Source organism: Globicephala melas, chromosome 1, assembly GCF_963455315.2.
Source record: "Globicephala melas chromosome 1, mGloMel1.2, whole genome shotgun sequence".
Classification (NCBI taxonomy): domain Eukaryota; kingdom Metazoa; phylum Chordata; class Mammalia; order Artiodactyla; family Delphinidae; genus Globicephala; species Globicephala melas.
In genome coordinates, this window is record NC_083314.1 from 22,357,679 (window position 1) to 22,379,476 (window position 21,798).

At 38.5% G+C, this 21,798-nt stretch overlaps 1 protein-coding gene across 13 annotated transcripts in view; it reads right to left on the bottom strand.

The window, feature by feature from the left end:
* The window catches only part of ENAH (ENAH actin regulator), a 162,134-nt gene that overhangs the window by 27,399 nt on the left and 112,937 nt on the right, over nucleotides 1-21,798 (bottom strand). For 5 of the 13 annotated variants that reach the window (XM_060301783.1, XM_060301751.1, XM_060301568.1 and 2 more), the window contains 3 exons: nucleotides 20,344-20,428; nucleotides 2,884-3,212; nucleotides 899-1,681 (listed from right to left, as the gene is read on the bottom strand). In XM_060301783.1, the coding sequence (XP_060157766.1) occupies nucleotides 899-1,681; nucleotides 2,884-3,212; nucleotides 20,344-20,428 (1,197 nt within the window). Of the gene's footprint in view, nucleotides 1-898; nucleotides 1,682-2,883; nucleotides 3,213-20,343; nucleotides 20,429-20,836; nucleotides 21,197-21,798 lie in introns of those variants that run through there. The other 8 variants (XM_030868416.2, XM_030868413.2, XM_030868414.2 and 5 more) reach the window with 3 other exon arrangements.

Sequence of the window (21,798 nt, forward strand, 5' to 3'; positions counted from 1 at the left end):
CCTTAAGAACTAAGATTTCTTTTTTAAATAAATGTTTCAAATCCAGACTAGAACACCGTTCCTTTGTAAGTACAAATTTGTTGTCATATTCCTTCCTGTAATCCTCCCTAAATCCTATTTTAAAAGGGAGCGGGTTAAGTATCTTCTTACTTACTTATAGAACAAGGTCCTTCTCTGCTTACAAATAATCCATACTTAGATTACATCCCCCCTCCCCTGTCACTGTGACAGCAAAGTTCAGGCGTGGGGAGTGGGGGGATAACTGTAGAGGATGCTATCCTCTCCCAACTATCCCTTCAGCCTGCTACTTCTTGGAATTTTGGACCATGGAACCCTTTGGGGCACATATCAAGCCTGCCATCCTCTCCACCCTTTGTGCAAAGTTGGGCTGCTCCCCAGGGCTTAGGGTGGCACCCATCCATGGAAGTCTGATATGAGAATCCCAATACGTACAGGACAGGCCAAAACGAAATAGGGTCCAAGATCAGAACTGTCCCAGAGGAGACTCCTGGATGACAGATCTAACGACTACAGCTGGGCACTAAATATAATCTCTATGTTTCCCAGAAATTAAAGGAAGACAAGTTTGATTATATCAATATATTTATTGTGTGGATTAATGTATCAAGTAATGTTTTCCTAGTGAAAATGAAAAGAAACATACAGAAGCCCTTAAATACTGAATAATACTCTGACTATGACACTGCAGAAGATATCCAAATCTAGTTCAATATGGAAATCCCTCATACTGATCCTTCAAATGCAATTAATCCAACAGAAAAGAACCCACCTTCGCCTTTTTCAAAAACCATCCTCCCCATTCTTCTAGGCAATTAAAGCTGTGGATGTGTAACATTTCCAAGTGATTAGCTGTTAGTCGCAATAACGGAAGCCTTACCCTGCTGGGCTGGAGTCTCGGCCGGCTGAGAGGCTGCCTGCAAGCCTGGCTCAGAAGCAGAGGAGTCTCCCAGCACAGAGGTTAGAGGAGTCTCCACAGAGGCAGGGGCAGCTGCAGAGGGAGAAGGGAGAACACTAGGCTTGGATGAGGGAGTTGAGGCAACAGGGGTGCTGGGAGGAGGAGAGGCTTGAGATCCACAGTGTGAGAGTGGTGCGAGGGAAGGCGGTGGCAGCGCAGCTGGCCCTGAGGTAGGCGGTGGAGACACTGGACACGTGACAGAGTCGAGCAGCCCGCTGGGGGCCGCTGGTGATGGAGGCCTCTGGGGCACAGGAGAAGAAACACAACCGGGGAGGACAGGCCTTGGACCAGTAGCTCTGCCTGGGGGGCTGCTAATCATTACTGGAGGAGACGGAGGGAGGGGCGAGAAACTGGAAGTAGACCAGGCACAGGGCTTCGTAGCTGGAGGTTGAGGAGAGGGTGTGTTCACAGGAGAAGAAGGTCGAGAGTTTTTGTTCAGAGGACGAGGAGCTGTAGCATAATGGGGAAGAACAGGGTGGAAGGCTGAACCTAGAGATGTTGCAAAACGTGTCGCGGGGTGTCGAAGTGGTGGTGTAGGGGGTGTGGAAGTGGGTGGCAAAGCAGTCACTACAGCGTAATCAGGAGTGGCCTCTGACACTGGAGCTGAGATGACTTTAGCATATGATGGAGGAGGTGCTGAAGGAGGCTGGCAACTGGCATACTCAGGAAGTGGAGCATGATACAGGGAGCTGTCGGAGGATGGAGCTGGACAGAGGTGGAAAGCAGCGGCGAAAGACAGGATAAAAAAGGAGAGAGAAAAAGGGAGCTAGTAAAGCCACAAAACCAGCATTCAGACAAAATGTACAAATGTAGACTACAGTTAGTACCAGAGAATAAGCACATGGGCAAATAACTAATTTCACTCCAAAATGTCTTAACTTATAAATACATTCTAAGATCCAAAAGAGGACAAGTTTTCTTTTACTCTAACAAGTTGACTGACAAATTAAACTGATTAGCTTATTCTTTACAAGAAAAATATCGTAGTCTTAATTTTCATTATTTCGTCCACTAAAAGGACATTAACATTACATGAATAAGACCACAAAGAAGAGTAAGCTTAGTTGTTTTTTTTTAAAATAATAAAGAGAGAAACTAGCAAAAAGTTTATCGTAAAGGGCTAGAAACCCCCAAATCCAATGTTTATTTGTGGAAAAGTTTTGTTTTGTTGGCTATAACTCCAGAAAACAATTAGGCAATCAAAAGCAAATGAATGAACTCGAACAACAAACCCAACAACCAGTATTTAATCGACCCATGTTGAAACTTTAGATATAGGCCATATGGAATAAAATAATAATTCTTAAATCCTATAATAAATGTTAATTTTAATGAATGTCAAAATACCTCAAATTTTCAGTCATATCTTAACCCTTATGTCTTTCAATAAAATTCCATCAGATTTAGTAATTTTTACTAATTTTTCACAATACTTGCATATATTTAAATTACTAGTTAGCTCTAGAGAGGCTACTTTTTAACCTACTGTTTTTAATTCCTCCTTCAAAAACTTCAGAATACAATCAAATTTCTGGAATGCTACGGTATTCAAGACAATTTAAGCACTCTCAGAAGGGAAATATATTCCAAATTCATCTAATATAAAAATTTCCCATAAAAACACACTTACACTTTATAGCCAATTTATAGGGAGTTCGAAGAATTAGAATGCCAGAATAAAAATTTCCTGGAGCTTTCTTTAAGTCTCCAAGCAATAAAAGCAATAGAAATAAAAAAAGAAAATGTTAAAGCAGCAATAGCCACATATTTGTTCTAATTTCAAATCGTATTGCTTAATCCCAAGCACCTCAAATGTGAAATATTCTTTCTAATACACGAATACACAAAATGCCACTGCCATCCAAGCTCAGACATCAGGAACACGGAACAATCGGTCAACTTCTTACCGGCATTTGCCATTCTTCGCTCTCGCTCCCATTCCAGCTGCTCCCTTTCTAGCTGCTCTTGCCGCTCTCGTTCTTGCCTTTCCCGGTCCAGCCTCTCCAGCCTCTCCCGCTCTTGTCTCTCCAGCCTCTCCCGCTCTTGTCTCTCCCGTTCCAGGCGATCCTGACGTTCCCTTTCTTGTCTCTCTCTCTCCAGCTGCTCCTGTTCTAGTCGCTCCCTCTCCAGCCTTTCCCTTTCTAACCTCTCCCGCTCCAATCTCTCCCTTTCCATTCTTTCTCTCTCCAGCCTTTCCCGCTCCAGCTCCTTTTGTCGTTGCTGTTCTTGTAGTTGCCTGAAATTAAGAAATGAAAAATATGCAACTGTGGCTACTCACCATTAAAAACCCACTCTTTTCACAATGAACCTATGAGAACCTGAGTTCTGATTTAAATACAAAGCAGTGTAGACCATGCAATCAACATCTCTCCACGTGAAGAAAGACTACGTTAGATAGAGACGGCTTATGTTTCATACGAATGAAAATAATTTCTATTATTAGGATCATTTTGGGCTGCTTCAGCACATTACACTAATGTCTCATTTTATTCTGTACTTTTCATGAATAAAGTGCTGCAAATAAATGAATAACTGAACATACCACTTTAATGACCAAGACATTATTTCAATCATTTAATGGAAATATCTCTAAATGGTAACTACCTCCCTAAAACATCAAATTTTTACTGTATAAATTATATTTTATCATTTTAGAAAATGCAATGGCTAGTCACAGCACTAGCTCAATAAATGTTTGGTGAATGGAAAAGAAAAACAGACCTAAGAAGAAATAAACTTTAAATCATATTAAGTCTCATATCCAGAGGTCAGTATAATTAACATTTTGGCATTCATACTTCCAGACTTTTCCACATGTAAAAATATGCATATCAACCTTAAAAACAAAATAAATTAGAATATGTCCCTACCACTCTGAAATCTGTTTTCTTCTCTCCCACTTAATATATTATAAAAGGTATTCTAAGGCACTAAGTACAGTTTTGCACCTTTACTTTTCATAACTGAGTAGTATTCCATTGTTTAGGTGTCCATAGTTTAAGCAGTCTCCTATGGTACTACGTAAGTTTGCCTAATACTATTACTGATACTACAATAAACATTTATCTTCATGTATCTTTGAACCGTTTTCTACCTGCTTCTTAAGGATCATCACCAGAGGCACAGATTTGCTAAATGAAAAGATACAAATATCAACATTTCTGACACACGGTTCCAAACTGTCTTCAGGAACAGAAGCCCAACAGTATATGAGAACGCCCACTTTCCTTTCCCCTCACTAATACTGAACACCATCATTGCTTTTAATCTTTGCTAATATGACTGATATCATATAACAATTTTCATTTATTTGATTACTTCTGAGGTTAAGTACTTTGCAATCTGTTTACTGATTTTTGTGTTAGTATTAAGTGCACATGTTCTTTGACCAGTTTTCTCTTGGGATAGTTAATATTCCATATTCATTTGAAAGAGTTCTTTTCTATATTAAAGATAATAACCCTTTGTCACATGTTAGTCATATGCATTAACTTTTATTACTTTTTTTATGTCTTTGATTTTTAAAGTTTTGTTTTGTAATATGGCTTTTAATTTTACCTAGAAAATCTAGTAATATTATTCCTTTATGTGATCTGCTTTTGATATCCTTCTTAGGCAGTCCTGTCCCACAGCAAGATTATATAATTATCAACACTTTCTTTTCATACTTTTATTTTTTACAATAAAATCCTTAGTTCATATGAAACTCATCTTGGGCTTGACATGTGAAGTAGTGACCTACATCACAGCACCTTTTATCGAATAGTTTATAGACTTAATTTAAGATGCCACCTTTACATGTGTTGACTGTTACTGAAGTTCCAGAATGTTTTGGAGCATAGATCTATTTGTCTGGCATGGCACCAGTATCTTGATGCTTTGATATCTGATGTATACTTTAATATTTAGTAGGGTGAAGCCATCCTTATTACTCTTCTTTTTGAGTTTTTCTAGGTGATTCTCAGATATTTAACTCTTTCTAGGTAAATTTTAGTATCACTTTGTTAAATTTACCCTTTCTGCCAAGACCTATGCTCTCAATTCTATTAACGTTTCATTAAATTTGAAGATCAGCTAGAAAAACATTCACATCTTTTTATCTTCTTATCTAAGAAAGTATAGAATGTCTCAGTATTTACTCAGATTTAAAGATCTTCTTCAACTCTAGGACTTCAAATGATGACTACAAAAATCTCTTTGCGGTTATATTACAAACCTGCAGAAGCCTCCTGGATGTGGCTCTATAACAGTTTGCTTTTTACCTTTCATATATAACGTAACAGAGCATGAAAATGTCTCCAAGTATCCACCTGGACTTAAACAATTATCTTGCTATAAAAATTAACTTGTGCTGGGGACTTCCCTGGTGGCGCAGTGGTTATGAATCCACCTGCCAATGCAGGGGACACGGGTTCGAGCCCTGGTCCGGGAAGATCCCACATGCCGCGGAGCAACTAAGCCCGTGTGCCACAACTACTGAGCCTGTACTTTAGAGCCCGCGTGCCACAACTGCTGAGGCGCGCATGCCTAGAGCCTGTGCTCCACAACCAGAGAAGCCACTGCAATGAGAGGCCAGCGCACCACAAAGAAGAGTAGCCCCCGCTCAATGCAACTAGAGAAAGCCCGCGCACAGCAATGAAGACCCAATGCAGCCAATAAATAAATTAATTAATTAAAAAAAAATTAACTCGTCCTAAGATTTAAAAAAAGTTACACTCATCTTACGCATAAAGTATTTCACAGCATTGTGGGGAAGATTAAATGAGATAATACCGTGACAGCTCTTTACTAAGTACCTGAAGCATAGGAACTCAATAAATGTGAGCTATAGTAATATTTATTTGGAGGTTTCAAACTGAGACTTTCCCTGGACTGGCTAATAAACTGGCTGGATTCTGACTGGAGGCTGAGCTTCATGACAGAATGCGCGTGCTGCCCTTTGCTCCTCCCAACACTACCAAAAAGCCAGTAAGACCTTTCCAGAAATCCCTCCCCTTCATGGTTCCTGAACTGACTATAAAACAAAGGAGAAGCCCAATCCCACTCCTGGGACAACAACACAAAGCCTCTCTCTGGGCAGATCATCGTACTTCATCACTGCAAGAGGAAAACAGAAGACACCTATGGTAATGCTGATTATGGGCTGGCCACAAAGTTCGCTCGGGTTTTTCTGTAAGATGTTACCGAAAAACCCAAATGAACTTTCTGGCCAACCCAACAGTTGCTTAAAATACTGACAACTAAATAATAAAATCTGGTTTTTATGGTACAGTACTGACTTCATTATACCATTTGATAAATTAGGGGTCAAAGTTTCTGAGGGATAACAATATCACTGTAGGGATGAGGGCAAGAAATTAGGTATATTCAGAAGAATGTTTTTAATAATAAACTAGACAAAGTTATTATTATTGAATAACCTGCATCTAATGAATAAACTCAGCTAGGGCTTATATTACATTTGAAATATACAACATGCATCAAAAAATAAGAGCACGTGAAATGTGATAATATTCTAAGCAATCTCTCGGGTCCAGAAGACAAAAGATATACCCATATTATTCTAATTAGAAGATATTTGAAAACAGAAGCTAAGGGAAAGTATTTAACTTTTAATGTAGCTGCACCAAGATCTATGATTTAAAAACCCAATTTATTAGGTCCTGTTACATTCCTGTGCCACCTCTTTCATTTTATTTTATCAAAATAATACAAGCACATAGTTTATGAGTTTGTAAGAAAAAATTAGCAGCTCACTGTTCCAACCCTCCCACCCCAGTTTCCAACATATCGGAGATAATTACTATCAATTCTTTTGGCTGTTTCTTTAGATATGTCAATTCTTTTGATTATTTTAACTTTATACATGTCTACTGGCTTTTAAGATATCTCTTATAACTCCCTCACCACACACAGGCTTTTCCCAATATAGTCATGGGAGAATACTGATTTCTGGTTAAATCAATATTCAGAGTTTACATTATTAATATGATAATGTAAACACTGTTCACAGCTGAACCACACAGTACTGTAAGTTCTTCGTTTTTTTACCCCCAAGTTAATGGCTGCTTCTCTAGACCATATATTGCTTTTAACACAAAAAGTAAGCTTAAAGCACAAGTAGAAGGCCAGGTACGAGTAAAGTGAATCTGAAAGAATTATTAAATAACGGCATTTACAACTAGGGTGTCCTGACTTAAAAGATTGTTCCACACGTCATAATATTCTGGGTTTTCAGTCTATAAATAAAAGAGTATCTACTGATGTAGGGAAAGAGCACAGTGCCAGAGAGATCTCCCAAGTTCACCGATAGATGATTGAAGTAGGCAGTTCATACAGCTGTAGGAGAGTCTGATGACTGTGTATTTTCTTGATTTGAAAGTAAGAAAGATGCAAGAAAGGAAACTGTTCAAAGCCTCTATCTAATTTTTAGCCTGTTTACTAAAAAGAAGCACATCTAAACATATTTCTCAAAGTTGTGTGTCAAACAGAAAATCTCAGGCTTACAAATCTTCAGTGGAATGAATAATTCCACCTAAATTGGATGGTATATATAAATCTTCTGACTTTCATGTTTTGACTTCTAAAGCAAGACATCTGTATATCTTTTTAGGGGGACAGTTTCCAAATGTATAAATTCTGCTTTTCTTAGAACACCACTGCCAACTCACATACTGGAAATGCACATGACTAGAGTTCTGTCTACAAATGACTGTTTTCATCTGGAGATTTTTTCAAAATAAGGGCCCTAATTCTGAATTATGGAAAAATTCTGGAAGACTAATTTTTCTTTTAAGTTAGGATATGCATCTTACAATAATTTGAAACCTTCTGAGAAAACATATTTTTTCAGAAAACAATATAGTGCAAATGACTAATATCATAGCAACCAAGAGCATTTAAAAAATATCAGGAAAAATTCTTCCCACCACCAAAATACCTATTGAATTTCTCACCCAAAAGAGCTATCCCCCCAAATGCAAAGAGATGCACGAAGCACCAGCCAACAATGAGATTAATAGCTTTTTTATATATTTGAACACATATTTAGTTTATCTTAACTCAAAGGCTTACTTTTCTTAAAGCAAGCAAAACCTGTATAACAAAAATTTGAAACACATTTCATTCAGCCTTATGTATAACAAAAAAATAGTGTTAGGTAAATGAAGAGTGATTTACATTTGACATAACGAAGCAGGAGGGCAGATTAGGAAAAATGTTGCGGGCTGATAACATTTAGTAACACTAATGCTACCGACATCTGTCAGAAAATAAAACTGCATAAATAAAATGTGGGCATTTCACTTCTCTATCAGTAAACAAACGAAAAATGGATAAAACTAAACAAGATAATTAAGTTTTAATATTACAAAGCTCCTGAGACAAGAGACAATACTTACAAGAGAAGGCGGTCAACTCTTGGTCCATCCTGCCTCTGAAGGCTAATCGGAGGGCTGTACATTCTCATTGTTCCAACTCCCTGCTTCGGTGCTGGGGTTATTATTCCCCTTTTATAACTTTCAGGCAATAGTGGTGATTTGCAAACTATTTATAGATAGTAACTACATTAAGTTCCATGTTGAGACTGACACAGGACTGACTCATGTTTCTTAGAATATGTTTTTTCATCACAGTCAGCCAAGGAAGCCAAATTAATATGAGTAAGAACCAAAAACTGATATTAACAAATGCTACACAACATATGAATAGAAAACTAAACTACACTATCATTGTATTACTATAGTAAAAGTATTGGACTAATGAGATTTAACATTTAAAGTAAACATTTGTTTTATCAACTCAATTTTATCCTCATTAAAATTTAAACTTGTAAAATACATACACAGTTTAAAAGGTCAAAGAGTGTTACAAAGTTTATAACAAAACACTAATCCTCTTCTCAACCCCTACCACTTCTGATTTCTTTCCCCAGAAGCAACTACTTTCAACACTTTGATACTTATCTCACGTTTCTAACTAAATACATTCATCTGTTTAGAACTAATACTTCTTAGTCTTTCAGATTCAGGAGTTATCTACTGACTTCATACTACACAAATGAGTTAATTCCTATACCCTCTAACACCCTAAAGTCTTTCCTTCTTCATTCTCCCAATAAAATCATGACAGTACTTTGGATACATCCGCATCCATCTAACTTACTCACGGCTGACAATATGTACTTTCCAGAACAATCCCTTTCTTAACCCTGGTGTTACAAATGGCTACCTTTTACATTTGATTCTTTTTCTCTGTACCGACCCCTAACTCTCCATCAGAACTGTAACCCCTCTCAATAGGGTCAAGTATATCAGGTGATCTATTTTTTGTTTGCTTATTGTTTTTCTTTCCCCCCAGAAACTTTTGGTCCATCCTGCCTCTGAAGGTTAACTGTAGGGCTATACACTTTCAACGCTCCAACTCCCCGCTTCGGTGCTGGGATTATTATTCCCCTTGTATAACTTTCAGACCTGCTGGGTCCCTAGGTTTTGCTTTCGCCTTAGTCAAGCCGGGAATTCCCTTATCTCTTTCCTACACTGGATTCCTTGTTTCCTGGCTCCTCCCATGGTATCATCATTCTTGGTTTACTCTCTCATTTTAATAGAATACATCTTCCAGTAGCTTCCTAGGAAACTGTGCGGAGGAGGAAATTTTAGATTGGAAGTAACTTCTCAGGAATCACTTTTAAAATCTTCTAATATTCTAAAATCCCAGTGATATGCCTTGGTGGTAGATCTTTTTATGTTTTCCTACTTACTGGGCTGGACACTTGGTGAATCTTTTCAGTCTGGACCAGGGGACCTGGCAAACTACAGTCCATGACCCAAATCTGGCCACACCCATCATTTCCGCATTGTCTATGGCAAAGCTACAAAGGAAGAGCTGAACAAATGTCACAGAGACCTCGTGGCCCACAAAGTCTAAGACCTTTACCGTCTGGCCCTTTTCAGAAAAAGTCGGCACCCCTGACCACAATCAAGTCACTGAGTTCCAGGAAATTTTCTTATTTATTTGCAGATTCCATTTCCTCACATTTTTGTTTTGTCCCCCTAAAATTCCTCATATTTAGATGTTGGACCTCCTAATCTGATCTTCTTTTATTTTTTTCCTCAGGTACTATCTATCTTTTACAGCTATTTTCAGGGCAGTTTCCTCAACCTTATTTCTCAAACCTCCTAGTATTAAAATTAATGCTTTTAAAAAAAATTCTAAGTACATTTTCTTACACTCTGATTCTTTTTAAATAACTACAAACATTTGCTTTATGAATAAAATATATTCTTAGTTCTCTGAAGCTATTATATCATTTTTTAGGTTTTCTTCTGTTCCCTGTTATTACGTGTTTCCTCCAATTTCAATTTTTTCTGTTTGTTTTGATCTGTCTTCATGTTATAAAAGTTGTCCTTAAAGGTATGATGATCCTTGGCTGTCCATTCATGTTCATAAGTGGTACTAAAGCTGATCAGAAGCCCTTAAATAAATGAGCTTCAATGGGAGGGACCTTGGGTGTCAATATCTTTGTCTTTTCTCTTGGCCGAGCCAAGTTTCCGGAGGAGGACTCTTCAAGTTCCTTACCTGAGTTCTACAGGTCTGGCTGCCAATGACCGGGAGCTGAGCAAAGGAAAGAGACCAAGTTGGCTGACTGTCACTCATCTCTCTTCAGTATGGCCTCTCATCCACACCTTCACAGCTGTGCCTCCTATACCTCAGGCTTTACCAGGAGCCAGCCAACCTGCTGAAGAGGGCCAGAGAGTATCTCTGTCCATATTCTTTTTTCTTCCTTTTTAAAAAAACAACTCTGCAAAAATGTACAAGCCCTCCTTAGCTCTCAGCTATGCAAAAACAGCCCACAGGGCTGGACTTGGCCAGCGAGCTATAGTTTGCCAACTCCTAGCCTACACTGCGATGCTGTCCAAAATGGTAACTATTAGCTGTATGTTTGCAAATGGAGCACTTCAAATGCTCCAAGTTTGAATTGGGATATGCTTTTAATATAAAAACACATACCAGATTTTGGAACACATCCCAGATTTTTCATACCTAGTATGAAAAAAAAGAGTGTAAAAACACCTCTAAAATTTTTATCAATTACCTATTGAAATAATATTTTAGATGTATAGGGTTAAATATACTAATAAAATTAATCTCACTGGTTTCTTTAAAACTTTCAAAAATGTGGTCACTAGAAGACTTTAAAATGACATGTAGTTTGCATTACATTTCCACTGAACAGCACTGGTCTAGCGCATCTCTAGAAGATAATAAATCTCTAGTCTCCTGTTTGGGTGTTGTGGGGAAAATCTGGGTAGCCAAACCCTCCTTATAAAGACGTACCTAACCCTCCTACGTGTAGCATGATGAAACGCCTTGCCACTGAGAGGCACCACAGCAACTCAACCCTTCTCTTCTCTGTCCTGGCTTACTTTAGCTTTTGCTGGTCTACTATGCTAGTTACCACCTGTATTAGTTTTTGTGGTCGCCATAATAAAGAACCATACACTAGGTGGCTTAAAACAACGGAAATTTATTCTCTCAGTATGGGAGGTGACAAATCTGAAGTCAAGGTGTTGGCAGTGTTGGTTCCCTCTAAGTTAGGCTCTAAGCAAGAATCTGTTCCATGCCTTGCTCTTCCTTCGCAGGAAGGCTGGTAATTCTTGGAATTCCTTGGCTTGTAGAAGCATCACTATAACCTCTGCCTCCATCTTTACATGGTGTTCTCTCTGTGTCTCTGTGTCTTCACACGGCCATCTTGCTTCGGTAACTTTCTCCTCTTCTTATAAGGACATCAGTCGTGTTGGATAAAGGGGTCCATCTCACTCCAGTATGACCTCATCTTAACTAACAACTCTATTTCCAAAAGGTTACATTTTGAGGTAGTGGAGATTAGAATATATCTTTCTTTTCTTTTTTTTTCCTTTGGCTGTGCCATGCGGCATGCGGGACCTTAGTTCTCCGACAAGGGATCAAACCCATGCCCCCTGCATTGGGAGTGTGGAGTCTTAACCAGTGGACCACCAGGGAAGTCCAAGGACTTCTTCAAGTATCTTTCTTGGGAGACACTATTCAATCCGTAACACCACTCATCAATAAAATTTTAGAAACCAGAAAGGAGACGGCCATTTCTTGTCTTTACGTTGTACAACTGATGTCCCTAAAGTGCAACTGCTGTTCCTCAAAGTGCAATGGATGGTCCCAAACAAAACCAGATTCTAAATACATCGTTAAACTTTTCTTTAAGCAATTCATTTCCTTTCTGTAACAGTCAGAAGCCAAGAAAAATAACTTGAAGAATAAGAATTTTTAGCTATTCATTAAAATAATCCATTTATAATTTATGGTTCTGAGCAAAAACCCTATCAAGTTTGTTATGCACACCACACATACACATGCACACATATACCCAAGGAGCACACTACTCACATCATTTTCCTCCTAACCCATCCATTATTATTAGCTCACCAAATACGAATCATTTACCAGTCTTCAAAAATCAATTACTGATACCCACTAACAGCTTACCTAAGAGGAGTAACAGAAATGTAACGTTATTATAATATGAACTTGATACTGAAAATATAACTACTAAAATTGCAGGTGAATGTTATGATGCAAACTAATATTCTCTTCTACTACATTTTCCAGTAACGGCGTATAAAGATCCAGTTAAATAGCCAAAGTAACAGGATAAAGTTACTTTTTTCAACTTATGAAATAAAAGTTGCCCCAAGGGTATTTTATCATGCCTCTGCAAATAAAATCAAGCACAAGAAAATTTATTTTTATATAAATAACTACCCAAAATAAATTCTGAAAATATAATTTCTGTTGGGAACCAAACGTCTCACTAGAGTGTGCTGTACATCCCTCTGCCACTGTGTTTTTTAATCTACAAAACGAGATCCAGCCATGCACAGCTGCTGGCTGAGATAAAGTGAAGACCAGCACTGTGTATATAAAATTTAGCAGATATTTTTAGGTGTTGTAGTACCTTTTCCCAAGTATCTTTCAACCATAAGTAAAAACAGATTGTTTGGCATGTAGGTCAAAAGAAAATGGCATATATTTTTCTTATAACTTGAAAATACTGAAGTTTTACAAAGCAAGATGCCTTCTTATTATATGACAAACAGGGAAAGAATATTAAAAAGCAATGTCTTAGCATGGCATAAAGGCCCTTTACGTATTAATTTAATAGCACCATCAGTCCTGGAGCGGAGGAAGAGGGGTAGTACTCACGTCACACAGGTGGTGTGCACTCCCTTGGCTCTTACACATAGACTCTTTCCGCCTAGAATGCTTTTCCATTCTATGATTGGAAACTCCTAGTTCACTTCCCCTTCAAGGCACAGCTCAAAGAGCATCTCCTCAGGAACGGCTCCCACCGTCTCCCAAACAGCACAGACAGAAAAGCCCAGGCAGCATGAAAAGAGTGCGTATTGTCTTATTTAATGGTCCCAACAACCTTATGAACTCATACTGTCTGCCTGTTATGCCCCAACACCTACATATAAATGAATTCAGTACCACTGAACTGCTTGGCTTTTTATTCAAAACTTTATTCAGGTCCCTACTCTCAAGTAGCCTACAATGTTCACTGTGGAGACAAGACTCATATGTAAAGCAAACAACAAACAATAAAAAAGCATGTGGTTAAGTTACAGGAGTTCAGAAACGAAAACCATTAATATACCTGGAAAACAGTCTACAGAAAAGGACAAGACAGAAAGGACGAGAAGGGCAGGACAGAGAGGTAAATGCTACAGAGAAGCACAGAGGGAGAACCCGAGTATGGTGTACAGACAGTCTTAAGGGAGGAAAGAGATCGTGGGGTGGGCTCTTAAGTGTCAGGCCAAAGAATTAAACTGGATGCGAGGAGAGCTGGCCACCCGTACTGCGAGCCGGGAAGTGACATGAGCTCCTGGACTCCTCTTACTCAAGTTGGTACATTTGAGCAGTCAAACTATCTTCCCCCGCTCCAAGATTCTACTGGAATTCCAGAAAAATAAAAGTGTGTATAAATAAACCCACTACAAAGTAGACAACTGAGCTGAGTGGTCTTTAGTAGACCAAATGTATCATCAAATTTCTGGAAGACAAAAAGGGTTAGGGAGGAGTTACATGTCTAGAATTCTCTCCCAGTTCCTATGTACTAGTACATCCAACTGCCTAGTAGTCAGCATCTCTACTTGAATATGTCCAATGGGCATTTCGGCTTAACATCTTCAAAATTCATCTGACCTCTCCCCACAAAACCTGCCACTCACAGTCGTCTCAGTTAATGGTAATTCCATCCTTCCCACAGCTCCCGTTAAAAACCACAACTCCTCCCCTTCTCTCACACCCCACATACAATCCACCAGGAAATGTAAGGATCTGCCTTCGCACCGCTTCCACTGCCTGGGGAAAGCCATCATTATTTCCTGCCTAGTTTACCACAATAGCCTCTTAACTAGTTTTCTTGCTAGGCTGCTATCACAACCCTGTACCTGCTTTCATTTGTGTTTCTCTATAGCCTGGTCTCAACAAAGCAGGCAAACTAATTCTGTTAAAATGTTAAGCCAGATCGTTCCTATCAAAATCATCCAATGGGCCCTCATTTCTCTCAGAAAAAAGCTATTTTTTTTTTTTTTTTTGCGGTACGCGGGTCTCTCACCGTTGTGGCCTCTCCCGTTGTGGTGCTCCGGACGCGCAGGCTCAGCAGCCATGGCTCACGGGCCCAGCCGCTCTGCGGCATGTGGGATCCTCCCGGACCGGGGCACGAACCCGTGTCCCCTGCATCGGCAGGCGGACTCTCAACCACTGCGCCACCAGGGAAGCCCAAAAGCTAAATTCTTTATAATTGCCTGCCATGTCCTGCATGACACGACTCCTCCACTACTCTCCTTTTCTGCTCCTGTTCTCTCTGCTCCAGCCTCCATGCCTCCTCGTTCCTCCCTGTACACGAGCACAATCCTGCCTTAAGGCTCTGCACAGACTGCGCCCCCTGCTGTAATGCACTCACCCAGACATCCACTCGGCTAACTCCTTCCTTTCATTTCCATAAGATCTACTCTGACCAACCTATTTAAAGTTGTAACCATTTCCCCTTGGCCCTCTGCAACATATACTCCCTTCACTTGGCTCTATTTTCCTCCCATAGCACTTACCATCTTCTGCTACACTGGGTCATGTTCACTCTATTCTCTGATTAGGTTGAGGCTTTCTGTCCGCCACCCACCACCCTGATATACTGTAAGCACTCAGAACAAAGCACTAAGCCTCGAACGTAACTGGACTGAAGAGTGGAGGCATCCAGGGTCCCGAACACAGACTCAGAATGGCTGAAGCAGACGCGAGAAGAATCTGGGAAAGACCTAACTTGAGATCAGCAGGTAGAAAGAATGGGAATGGGCAGTTACAACCGTAATCAAGCTGATTAATAAACACACACACTGTCTGAAGAAAATGCTCCAGTCATCCCTCTGTTCCCCAACCTCAGCTCAATGGATGGAATGGCATTTATCACAGAAGACTGTCCTCTAAACAAAGTGAAGAAGCTGCCTCAGATGAGCTAGCGTGTCTGGTGGAACTAGAGGTGGCTCAGCTTCGTGGGGCTGAGGCCTGTTGGCTCCCCCCTCTTGTACCCCAAAGGAGAGCCTGTCAGTCTGTCTGCTTGGCCACTTACACAGACCCCCTTGGCAGCCCTCGGTCAGGGAAGAATGCTGTCCATAGACACCCAAACCTCATAATGGAACAGGAAACCTAAGCCAAGTACTGACGTCATTCAGACTGATTCTTTTTTTTAGAAATAAAGAGACCACTAAAGATTACCAGATATTTGGGTAAAACCAATAAGGCAAACAATACTACTCTATAGGAAGGCGATAATTCAAACAAAGGATGAGAAACAAGAGGGACTTAAGATACAATCATGAATTTAGGACAGGCTGTTTTGAAAAAGGAATAATCGCTCCCCCCGCCTCCGCCCCGCAAAAGGCTCTTGGAGAATAAAATTAAATTATAGGAGATCAACTACTGTGCTGTCCAATTAGGTGGTCATGAGCCACATGTGGCTCTCGAGCACTCATACTGTGGGCAGCCTGAACAGAAACGTGCTGTAAGTGTAAGAAACACATACTGAACTTGGAAGACTCAGTACGACAAACAGAATGTAAAATACCTTAATTTCTATACTGATTTCTTTTTGAAATGATAATATTTCCGTTATAATGGGTTAAATATTTTATTTAACAACGTATTTTATGTTATTAAAATTAATTTCACCTGTTTCTTTTTACTTTTGCTAGTATGGCTACTAGAAAAATTTTAATTAATTATGTAGCTTATATTTCTACGAGGTAACGCTGGTCTAGAACGTATGGTTAAAAATATCATCAAGAATACAGAACACAGAAACAGAGGCAGAAAATGAGAAAAGATAAGCATCATAAGGAAATAACCCAGGAGGCCCAGCATTTGATCAGTAGGAGCTCCCCAAAAAGAGAACAAAACAGAGAAGGAAATGGCTAAAGAAATAAAATTTTAAAAAATCTAGGAGTTGTGGATAAGTCTTCAAATGGAAACAGTCCATTAAGTACTGAGCTTAATAAATCGGGGAGGGACCCCAAAACCAAAAACAAATCACATCTTTGTGAAAACTCAGACTACCATGGTTAGTAAGGAAGTTTAAAAGGATTCTAGGAAGGGGGAAAAAAGATCACCTACTAACATAAAGACAAAGATTTAATGGCAGTAATAGAAAGACTGAAAATGTATAAACCATGGAAATAAAAAAACAAAAAAATAAAATTAAAAAAATGACGTGTCTATCAAAACTAGGTGGTAGAATGGAAGAAAGGGGATAGGGAGATGCACAGAACTACTGCATTCCTCTTACAGAGTGAAGAGTTAAGAGATACTAAGGTTATTAGAAGAACTAAAAACAATAACTACTCATGATTGGCAGGAGAAGTGAAGAATTCATTTTTTCATAGTGTAGAGTCAATAAGTACTATCTGTAATGTGACTAATCAAGAAACAGAAATATAAACACATTATATATTACTATAGAAGAACTCATCAAAAGTACTAAAAGTAGAAATGGTTAAAAGTGATTAAGTCTCATGATTAATATAAGGGGAGGGCACAAGTGTGCAGCAGATCACCCTCCCCCCCTTTTAGACCCTCCTACACTGTGCAAAAAAGTTTAAGAAAAAAGAATCTAGCAGTAATAAAGTAGGAATAAGTGAAAGGGATCTAGCTTAAAGACAGAAAAACTAGCAAGTCAGAAAACTATAGCAGTATACAAGCAAATAAATACTGGAGAAAGCTATTAGTAATGAGAATGTCAGGACAGTAAATCCAACAGGCTTTTAGAGAAAGAAATAACAAAATGTACTTGAATAGATATTGTGAATGAAGATAATTATAGACTTTCTCAGCTGAAATTTTGGGAGAAATATTAGAGAGAAGAAGGAATGTACTTTAAAAATGAAATCATAAGGGTTTAAACTGAGGCATCAGTAGGATACCCAAATGGATGAGCTCTAAAATAGGAATTCTCATTGAGGATCCACTGTTGGAATTAAGGGGGTCTGTAATCCTCTGGACCATGTAAGGGCACACATGTGTGCACATGTGCAAAATCACATGCACATATCTGAAGGGTTAGGTTGGGTGGGGTGGGGGGACTGGATGGAAGAGGACAGTAGTTCACTACTTCTACTAAATTCTCAAAAGGACCCATGACACTACTCCATGTATCTGGAAATATGGGTCTGGCTCTCCATTGGATAATCAGGAGCTGTAGATTTTGAAGCCATCAGCACAGAAGTTAAAAGAAAACTATAAGATCCAACCAAATCATCAACTTTTCAAAGGTTATACTGTGTGCAGAAATAAAAAAGAGATCGCTAAGTGTAAAGCCTTATATAAGAAAAGGAAGAGGTACAGAAAAGGAGAAGAGTTAGCAAAAAAGATACTCTAAAGCATCAAAAGGAAGAGAGAGAAGTGGAATACGTAGACCAAGAGAAGACATTTAAACGAGAATAAGTCAATGATGGTAGCAGCACATCCAGTAGATTTGTGAACACAAAGCAGATTTCATGAGATTAAAATGGAAATGGGGTGGGACTTCCCTGGTGGCACAGTGGTTAAGAATCCCCCTGCCAATGCAGGGGACAAGGGTTCGAGCCCTGGCCTGGGAAGATCCCACATGCTGTGAAGCAACTAAGCCCGTGTGCCACAACTACTGAGCCTGCGCTCTAGAGACCACGAGCCACAACTGCTGAGCCTGCGCTCTAGAGACCGCAAGACACAACTGCTGAGCCTGCATGCCACAACTACTGAAGCCCACGTGCCTAGAGCCCGTGCTCTGCAACAAGAGAAGCCACCACAATGAGAAGCCCGCGCACCGCAAGGAAGAGGAGCCCCCATTCGACACTACTAGAGAAAGCCCGCGCGCAGCAACGAAGACTAAGGCAGCCAAAAAACCCCACAAAACAACAACAACAAAAGAACATAAAAAAAGGAAATGGGGTGAAAAGTAAAGAAAAGGAATGGAGATGAAATTAATAATGAGAGAGAAGGAAATTGGTTGGTGTCAAGTGGAAGAAGAAAGAAGAGTCTGTGCGTGACTATGGACAGAAAATAATTTAAAATTCATACCAATTTTTCAGAAATTCGGATTCCACTCTTCAAAATGACTGAGTTAAAGTCTTCAACTAAACAAATAAGTAATATAAACATCTTCAATTTTCAAACCCTTAAGTATCTACTTACATACAAAGAGAAAAACCTCAAGTCCAGATGAACGCTTTGAAATGAGAAAGAACGTACATGAGGGCATGGCGTTCTCATGACAATTACTAAAAGTTCACTCAATACTCGTTTTCAACTACAACTGCATGCTGCAAGTTCTTGACAACCCTCTGTGAAGCAGATGACCCACCTGTGACCCTTGACAAGGCAGCAGTACCAGCAGAAGACTTCTGTTTGTATTCTGTGCTGCCCTGGACTCCAGCAACTGTGTCTGGGATTACTTGCTTGCCTACTCTGTATTACCAGAGATGATCTATTATGTTCAGGATTTTCTCCTGGTTCTTCCTCGTTTTCTACAAATGTGTTACTCTCAATAAAACTATGATCATTTTTTATGAATTACTTTTCCGTTTGGTGTGTGAGAGACAGCATACAATTTCTAACTCTTGGAATTATTCTAGTATGTTTAAAATTTTCAATATGGAACTGAAATAAATGAATATATTCCTTAAACTTCCCTTATTTCTAAAGAAACTTAATTTTATTTATATCTGTTAAAGCATCACTCTAAAGAGCAGAAAAAGTTTCACCAAATTTGGAGGCTAGTTCCAGAGTGATCTAACTAAACATATAGACTGTGGCAAAAACGAAATTCACTTTAAGAGATCCTGGAGGGCGCTCCTCAAGAGCTAAGTAGTTACACAGCAAAGCAACAACACAGAACCACAGCAAGAAATTCCTTTGACTGTCTGTCAGGGAAACATGACACATATATTAAGACAACATAAAGAATATGGAGAACATTTCAAATATGAGGCCAAATCAAAAGTGACAAGAAAAATTGCTGGCTTGCCATGGAGCAAATGCCTCTCAACTGGAAAATTCCATCTGTAAGATGGTTATCAATTCCCCAGAACAAAACAGGGGTGCCCTACTAGTAACAAAAAGCAGTATCAACATCTCTAAAAAGTTTCAATTTGTTGAAAATGGGGCACCTGGTTTGACTAGCTCAATTTTAGTTACTGAATGTGACTGGATTTTACAAAGCTATTTTGTTATAAAGTAGTCTCTAATTTAGAGACTCTGGGTTAATTCAGAAAAAACTACCCCTAAGTGAGGCCGTATTATAATTTCAAATGTATTTCTAAACTGCACTGAGATAATGAAGACGTTATTGATTTCATTCAATCACAGTTTAATCATAAACAGAATGATTCTGTATTCCATTACTATTCCTGTTCAATATTCAATGCCTTGTACAAAGAGCCAACACTATTTCAACTTTCCAGTCATGTGACAGGCATAATGATCAGATTAATTTATAACTGCTATAAAAATAAGACTGCTTGAAGTGTAAACACATTTTATATGCTGTTAAGAGTATTTAAAATATTTTAAATTCATGAGTATGATTTTTACCAAAAAAGCATATATGAAATTTTATAACATCTTTTGTCCAGCCTATTAAGAATCTGCTTGATTATTAACAGCGATTCTAAAACTTAATATAACAATAAAAGTTCAGACTTCCAAATGGCTGATGAGACATAATCTACCTTCAATATCAGATGTTCACAGATTGGTCTTCTGTAGTAGAAAGAAAAGGTGCAAATAACTCGTGAATTTACCTTCTTTGAATTTCCAATTCTTCTTGTGATGGGCCATTCTGAACTTGGGCAGGTAGTTGTGAATTTTGTCTAGGCAATGTCGGCCCTAAAAAGGGAGGGAAACATTATAGATGAACATTATCTTTATACTGCACTGGATAGAGGAGATAAAATCATGAGAATAACATAAAACCATAACATATTTACAAATGTATCTTCTTTTTGTTTAGCAAAATAAAATATAAGCTTCATATAACACACAGCAAATGAAAGACTGCAACATAATACTGTCATTATCTCCAGAAGGCTTACTTGAAACAAATGGAAAACATCAACAATAAAAGAAAAATAAACATTTATATATGAAGAGCTTGAGTAAAACAAGTGTTCAATGAGCATCTGAATAGGCACCTAAGCTTGACGCTTCTAAGACAATGAGACATTCTCTTTGGGGTACTTATTCATGAAGTGGAGAGGGAGAACTTAAATGAAAAATCAGAATTCAAAAACTCACCTAAATAGAACACTGGAAATGAAAAACAGGAGAGAGAGAGCATGAGAACCTTTTTACTAGACTGATGTATGCTAATGCATTTATAAAATTTGCCCACTTTAAGTTGCCATTCTTATTTAATGGCCTGGCATTTCCAGCACTGGTGAAAACAAACATTTGCTAAACTTCCATATATAATTAATCTACTTCTCTGAATTTTTGATGTAACACAGGTAATTATAATAACTTTTCATTTGGGGTAAAAACAAAACAAAACAAAAAAAACCTGCGTTCAAAGCAACATGGTTCTGTCATGAGAAACTAATGACCATTCATTCCCACATCATATAAAATGCAGACCCATTTTTAGCATCTCATAAAGAAGGCCACTAAATAATGGGACATTTTAATGTCGCTGGATATAAAAATTATGTGTCATAAAATGAGATAAATAAAATACTAGACCTAATATACAATGCCTATGGTTACAATAGAACAATCTTGAAATCTAATCCAGTAAACAAGAGAATAAAGAAACAGTAGTTATCTTCCACTCTTGGAGAGAAATATATGAGTAATGACATGCTGCACATATTTGTGAATTCTAGTGTGCCAGCAAAGGCCCCTAACAGATAGTTTGAAAGTGTTTTGTAGACCACTAGTATAAAAAACAGTTAACAAATAAATGCTTCTATGTGCTAAAGCAAACTCTTGTAATCTATATGAGTTAAAAGCACAAAGTATCTATTTTATACTAGTGGAGAAGATTTCACAAAGAGAAGGATAAGGTTCACTAGAATATAATACAGTACTTTTATATCCCAAGTGCAGAAAAACAAATAATTTGATCTGAACTTACCTACTAATTTTTCTCCTCATCTCTTTACACGTTTTTACATTAATCATTTAATTTGTCCTCTAAAGACAAATTAGATGACAACTGCAGTGATATTTCATTAGATTTCCTAAAAGAGTCTGCTATT